Source organism: Malurus melanocephalus, unplaced genomic scaffold, assembly GCF_030028575.1.
Source record: "Malurus melanocephalus ecotype Western Australia unplaced genomic scaffold, MMel_1.1 scaffold_1710, whole genome shotgun sequence".
In the NCBI taxonomy this organism is placed as follows: domain Eukaryota; kingdom Metazoa; phylum Chordata; class Aves; order Passeriformes; family Maluridae; genus Malurus; species Malurus melanocephalus.
This window is the reverse complement of record NW_026624942.1, coordinates 4,116-11,868: the sequence shown is the minus strand read 5'-3', so window position 1 is coordinate 11,868 and position 7,753 is coordinate 4,116. Positions and strand designations below refer to the sequence as shown.

The window sequence follows — 7,753 nt, the reverse complement described above, 5'->3', positions numbered from 1 at the left end:
CGTCACCACCTTGTACGAGCCGCCCGACGACGCCACGATCGACAGCGGCGCCTCTCCCGACAGCTCGCACGACACCTGACCGTTCTCGCCGGAGTCCAGGTCATTCACGTTCAGGAGAGCCACCACGGTGCCGGCCGGCGAATCCTCGGCCACTGGGTTTGACACCGACAGCAGCGTGATGTCAGGCGGGTTGTCGTTCACATCCTGCACCTCCACCTCCACCTTACAGTGCGCCACCAGTCCGCCTCCGTCCCTTGCCTCCACCAACAGCGTGTAACTTTGTGTGTCCTCGAAATCCAGAGGCTCTTTCAGAGTGATCGTCCCTGTCTCCGCTTCCACAATGAATTTCTGAAGCAGCTCAGCCGGCGTTTCCCCGAAGCCGTAGGTGATGCGGGCGTTGGTGCCGGCATCAGCATCGGAGGCAGAAACGTTCAGCACAATCAGTCCCGGAGGCGCGTCCTCTCGCAGGCTGACGCGGTACCGATCCTGCGCGAACACGGGTGGGTTGTCATTGGCGTCGGTGACGTTGATCCAGAGCTGGGCGGTGCCGCTCCGGGGCGGGTCCCCGCCATCCAGCGCTGTCAGCACCAGGTGGAGGTTCTGCTCGCTTTCTCGGTCCAGCACGCGGCGCAGAACCAACTCTGCAAACTTGCTGCCGTCCTGACTCTCCTTCACTTCTACCACGAAGTACCTGTTGTTCTCCAGCTCGTAGCCCTGTAGCGAGTTACTGCCCACGTCCGCGTCGTCAGCCATGCCCACGGCAAAGCGGGCACCGGGAGAAGTGAGCTCGTTTATCTCCATATAAAATTTATCTCGCCGAAAGCGCGGCGCATTGTCATTCACGTCCTGAATGGCTACCTCAACGTGGAAAACGTTCAGCGGGTTGTGCACCAGAGCCTCGAAGCTGACGGAGCAGGACGCCGACTTGCCGCACATCTCCTCCCGGTCCAGTCTCTCATTCACGTACAGGTTCCCGTTTTCCTCATTCACCGTGAAATATTTCAGCTGCTTCTTGCCAGCAGACGCCACCTGCAGCTTGCGCGCCGGCAGCTCGTCCGCGCTGAGCCCCAGATCCCGCGCCAGCGGCCCCACGAGCGAGCCTCTGCCCAGCTCCTCGGGGATGGAGTAGCGGACCCGCTCCGCCGCCGCCCGGCAGCACAGGCACAGCAGCACCGCGGCCAGCAGCGCTCGCCCGCCGCCCGGCCCGAGCCTCYGCCGCCGCCTCACCGCCATTGTCTTCTGGCAGCGCTCGCCGCGCTCCTGCCTCCTGCCGCTGCCCCGCCTCCCTTGCANAGCGCAGGGGCCGCCGCAGCACAGCGAGGCCGCTCTGGCCGCCCCGGACGCCGCTGCTGCCCGCCAAGCGCCGCCTCTCGCCGCTGCTGCTGCCCGTGCCGCTGCCGCTCTGGCCGGCGCCGGGCGAGCGCAGCCTGCGGGGACAGGACGCTGCGGCGGCGGCGGCTCCAGCGCCGCTCSKTGGCGGCCAACAGCGACACCCGGAGGCGCCGCGACGCCACTGCAGCCGCCGGATGGCCGCGCTCAAGGGGGCCCGGCTTTGGGAGGGGCTCGGGGGCTGCACCGGCTCCGGGCTCTCTCTTAGATTGGAATCAGCAAGCTGAAAATACTTCACGTGCTTATTGCAACTCCAAAGGCATTTGAAACTGAAATGCTATCGGTGCTCTTAGGTCATCCCTTTTTGCAGTCAACGAGCAGAAGAAAATATCCATGGCAGAACAATTAAGGCAAGTCAGATGCTTTCAATAAAATGAAGATGCAGTTATTAGAAGAAGAAACGATAGTACAGGTATGGGAGATTGTAACAACTCTTCAGCACTCCTCTATATTTTTAATTCTTATATTAACTGGTGAATATTCCAAGAAGATAATAGTTATGTTGAAGTAGTCATTAATAATAAGAAACCCATTGCAGGAAAAATCATTGCAAACCTGCCATGTTGGGCCTACAGAACATTTTTTTCTTCCCTGCAATTGTTTCTTTCGCTCATGCAAGTTTCTGACACTTGCTATTTTTTCTCTTAGTAACAAGAACAAGGGAGAAGTGACAATTACCCTCATAATCAGATCACACTAAATTTTACTACTTTTTCTCTGATTCACACAAGTTTCCTCTTTTTAATTTTGTTTTTGTTTTTGTGTATGAGGGGATGACAATGGGAAATATCCAGATAAAACCAGGGACTTATTTGGTTGTGAAGGGACGTTTAAAGGTCATGTAGTCTACAAGTCACTAAGTCATCTTTCTCCAAGTCCCTTCCATCCAGACCTTGAACCCACTCAAACAGCACACATCAACATTGTCTCTGGGCAATCTGTTCCCATGTCTCATCACCCTCAGTGAAAAACATGCCTCCCTTATGAACAGTCTAAACCTACTTTGTTTCAGTTTCACACCAGTGGCCTCTTCACATGTAGATGTGTTCTATCAGAAGTCTTTCTCCGTATTTCTTTTACCCTATTTTGTATAGTAAAAAATGCAATCAGGTATTCTCTTTACCTTTTCTTCTTCAGAAGGAAGGGCTTCTCTCAGCGCATCTACATAGCAGAGATGTTCTATCTCTTTGAACATTTTCATTGTCGTTCTCTGGACAGACTCTAACAGGTCTCACAAAAGCACAGAGGAAACAGAAAACCACCTCCCTTGTCCTGCTGGCCACACTACTCGCTATAGAGCCCACAGCCCGTATGACTGAATTCCTGGCCTTCAGGAGCACACTGCCAGCTCATGTCCCATTTGTCATCTACAAGAACCCCAAGTCCTCCTCCATAAGGCAGCTCTCGATCTCCCAAATTTGTCTTGAAAGGGGATTGCCCTGACCCAGGTGCATGATGTTGCACTTGACCTTATTGAGCTTAATGAGACGGACAGGGGGCCACTCCTCCAGAGTGCCACGGTCCCTGTGGGTGACATCCCATCCCTCTAGTGAATAAATGCTACCACTTGGCTCGGTGTCATCTGCAAACCTGTAGAAGGTATGCTCAATCCAATTAGCTGTGTCACTGATAAAGATACTGAATATATTGGTCCAAGTACAAGCCCTTGAAGGACACCCCACCTCAGCAGCTTCCAGCCGGGCATTGAGAGATTGTCTACAACTCTTCGAATTGCATCCGGACTCGGACAATAGGGACAGATGTGACCTTTCCCATAAGACCAGACACCCTGAGGTCATGCTTACAGCAAAAGGCAAGGCAAGAGTTATTTATGGAGCAGCAGCAAATCAAATGGCATGGTACACATCTAATTTAATTTTATTAAATCATCATCAGTGCTCATGTAGATTTTTTTTTTCCTGCTATTTGGCCTCTTAATCTCCCTACAAATTAAATGCTTTAAATGTAAACACTTCATGATGGGTCTTTTTCTCTTCTATGGGAATACATGATACACTCCTTTTTAGCTTTTGCTTCATATTCTTCACATATAAAATCCTGCTTTAGGTGATTAAAGTGAGAATTTGCTCTAAACCAACACTTACACCTTCTAATGCAAAATGCCTTTTCTCCAGAAATGGGAAAATTAACCACGACCTTCAAGAAAACAGAAGCCTGAAAGCAAGTATAATTATGACTGTGAGGAAACTGTGTATCATAACGTTCCAGGGAGATAGAGATGGATAAAGAAGGATGCATACAAGAATCACAATCTATTCTACTCAGACATCATTGTTCTAGCTCTAATACATTATTGTCAGATAACTACCTTTTTCTTTCAAAACAGAGAAACCAGGATAACAAAAATGGCAAAGGCCTTGGCACCAGGCATGAAATCAAACCATTGCTCATCCAAAACCACATTGACCCACCTATGTTCCTTGTTCCAAACTAGTCCCTCACCTTCTTTGTTCTCAATTCACAACTTTTAATTGCAGTATCGGAGTACCCAATGTTTGGCTGCATGTCAGCCACAGGCAAAAGAGCATGTAAATCAGTGGCATTCTAGTGAAATAGCATAGCGTATCTCAAAGTATTTCTGCTGGCAGCTGAACATCTTAAAGGCATGGATGAGAACACCTCCCACAGCCTGATAATTTGAACAGATCTCTTCTTTCCAAGGCTATCAGCCAAACCAAGGCCTACTTGTAGAACATAAGAAACAAGGAAGGAATAGGAAAGACACAGAATAATCAGTGCACAACATTTCAGACTATGTCAACTGTAGTAGATACACAAGAAGCATTGTCTGCTTCATAAACAGTAAACAGGAGGATCACATGGAACTTTACACCAAATACCATTGGCACGGTTCTCCAAGTAATTTCTTTGGAAAACAAGAAATGTGCACAGGACCATAACTATGGGACCCATATAAAAAAGGGGAAATTGAATGTTTATACCAACCTTTTAGACAGTTCAAACTACACTACAGCAAACTCTTCTATCTGTCCTGTCTCTGTGCAGACAAAAAGCTTCAGTGTGCTCAAACATCACTCAACACACATCACATTGCAGACAGAAAACCATCAAAAGATGTGTTTCTCACACAACTTCTCCTTATGGAGAATAAAAATCCATGCATATGAACTTCTCTGCTCATCACACTCATTTCAAGGCAAGTGAAATATTCAAGACCCCAGTCCAGAATTTCCTAACAAAACTACCATCCCATGCCCTACATTCCCCACAAATACCATTTTTAATACCAACAAAATATCAGCAGCTGTCTCATATGAGCAAGATCCATTAATAGCATCTGAAGGCTGTTCAAGGCTGGGGAAAGCTCAGTACAACAATTTACATCACAGTCTTACAAGGACATATGACTGGCAAAGTGACCCTTCTTAGAAGGCATGTTTGCACTTTCATGGTATGTCTGCAGACAAATTCATCTAAGATTGTCTCTTTTAAGGATACAGGAAAAGATGGAATTGTGTAAGTCACACTCACCTTGGCACTAGGAGTGCTGTGAAAACACACTGAGCCAGGTGGAGCATACAATCCCTTCTTTTCCCACTTTGAGGCCAGTCTTTCACTGATCTTGCACTGACTTTTCATCATGAGTATTTAACAAGAAAGAGCATTCTTAGAGTGATATTTTGAGGGAAGACATTTATGCAAGCCTTTTCCGTTAGATCTGAAAATATGAAAGACATGCAGTCAGAAAAATGTAACAGATGTGATCTTCCACACACTCTCAGAGACAAAGGCCCACCTTTGACTCCTCAGATCAAGCAAGACAACAAGTTATCACATGTACAATGGAAGGGATCACAGCCTGCTCTTCTAGATTATGGCACCTAGTCTAGCTACATAATTCCAGTATTTATTAGGTAGTAAGTGAAGTGTTTGATCTTCCCAAATCTTCCATTATGGTATTTGTTATAAATACATATTAAAGCTGTGAGTTAAGAACTGGTGAAAAGATACAAACACATAAGAAGAACCTCCTATACATATCAAATAAGATGTCACCTAGCTAAACATTTTGGGGTGATGAAACTCACATTGCATGATACTACAACCGGGCACTGGTCAGGGAAAAGGACAAACCATTTTTCTTGTGTCTTTCAAGAGACCTTCACACACAGTTCCCATGATTCGTATCACCAGACCTTCTGAACTTACATAGTGTTCTCTGAGCCTCATAAGTTGCAAGAACATGCAATAAAACTCCCAGAGGCACAGAAAAGAAACCTGATCAGACCATGTACCTTTAGCAGAAAGGGGAGATGACTTCCTCAGCAAGTTTCAACACCTTAGCATTTCAGTAGTAGGCAGATAAGAAGGATATCTAGTCAGTAAAAAGTCAACAAAACATTCATATGGGAGCTCACACCGAAGACCACAGCCATGGTTCACTGGTATAATTTTTTCAGACAGTAAAAAAGAGAAAACACACAAAACCAGTACTGTGGGCCTCATATAACAACTACGACAAACTGAATTTCTACATCATCTTTATATATTTCTAATTATACTAGTACTAATAGTACTAGTATATATATACTAGTATAGTATATATATGTATGTATGTATATAGTATATATATATCATACTAATAGTACTTTCTAATTATACCAGAGGAAAGGTTTTCACTTGCTCTATCAACACAAGTCACTGTGAGAGAAAAGTCCAACACACAGCTTCTCCTTAGTGAGAATAAGGACCACAACACGGATGAATGCAAAGAGGTATCTCTGGTCATTATGATACTTCCAAAATTTTAAAAATGTTTTAAATTGATTAAGCAACACGCACATCTGCTAAAACCCCGGTCATCAAAGTAGCTCCTCAAAGACATTATCATCCTACTTCAACATATTGTGCAATTTGGAAGATAGGTTACTTTCAAACCTTGACATACACTGTAGGCTGATGCTCCATAACTGCTCCATATTCACAGGAAATATCATACTACAAGAAAGCAGACTGATTAATCCACCACTTGATCTGTCAGATTTTGAGCAGTGTGATACCAAAAATAAGATATCTTTAGACTAATTTTACCTTAAACTCATAACCAAGCATCACATGCAGAAAAAAGAGATCAGCAGCAACTTTTCTAGATTATGACTCTTGGAGTAGAAACATGATTTCCTTCAGAAAGGAATGAACACAGAGTTTCCTCTTCCCAAAGCTCACAGTATGGCACTTGCCAAAAATGCACGATTAAGCTATTAGTCAGAAGCAGCACAATAACCTGCAAACACTCAGGAAGAGCCTCCAAGGGCTCCAAATACAGATGGAATTATGTCACCTAGTCAAGCCTCTTTGAGAAGATGGAAGTCACGTTGTGACCACACTCTACCACGCACACCACCTTCACACCACGGACTTCACACCTATCTCTACATCTCTGTAAGGAAGGTGGAGGATACATCTGTTTGGTCAAGAGAGAACTGAATAAAACTTCTGAAAGACAAAAAGGAGCAGTCCTCTAGGAGAGACCAAGATGGTGAGAATCAGCACAGGGGCAATCTTCCCCACCTCACCTCGTCACCTGTAACATGAATCTCTCCCCTTCTCCCCTAATAGGGGTCTTGCCATAACAGAATTTTGCAACCTAAGGCATATGTAGCTCTTACAAAAAAAAACTAACTCGAAAGACAGAGAATCAGCAAGTCTATTCCCTCCAGTGGCCCGTCATACATAATCACAGACCTTTATCCAGAAGGTACACAAAGATCAGAACGTGTATGAATGCTCATTGGCTTATCATGAAGAAAAGTAAAAGCTTGGAGGTGACAAAAACGATGCCACCATTACATTACAGAGGATTCCACCCCACCCAATCACATGTGGACATCTGATTCTGCTAATAACAGTAATTTTCTTTACCTACCAACGCAATACATTAATTAGAAAGAGCTAAGACTGAGAGAAAAAAAACTATATTATATTGGTAAGGGGACAAACCCGGCAGCAGATTAAAAAAAATCGAAGAGCCGAATGACACTCCACTCGGGAGTACCCTCACTTCCAAGACCTTCGACAACTGACCACATGTCCACCGTCTCCTACCAAAACGAAACAGCACTTCCCTGGAAGAAATTGTGCCTTCCTGCGGGAGGAACTCACCGGAACAGCAGAGAGATCCACGGGGCAAGCGCCAGCAGGATCCTCGTCCCCGAGCAGCGGCGCGGGCTCGTCGGGAAGCGGCCGGGCCGGGAGCGTGTCGCAGCAGCTGGCGCCCGAGAAGCGCAGCTGGCTCTTGCGAGAGTCGGCCGTGAGAGACACCTCGTGCGAGTAGGACTGCAGGAAGGCGCGCACGCCGTCGATGCCCACGAAGTGCGAGACC

At 46.3% G+C, this 7,753-nt stretch overlaps 1 protein-coding gene across 1 annotated transcript in view; it reads right to left on the bottom strand.

Moving 5' to 3' along the window:
• Window positions 1-7,753, bottom strand: part of LOC130587282 (protocadherin-16-like) — a 16,624-nt gene that overhangs the window by 6,495 nt on the left and 2,376 nt on the right. Inside the window, exon 2 of the mRNA XM_057388257.1 lies at window positions 7-1,513. Within this exon, the coding sequence (XP_057244240.1) occupies window positions 7-1,513 (1,507 nt within the window). The remainder of the gene's footprint in view (window positions 1-6; window positions 1,514-7,753) is intronic.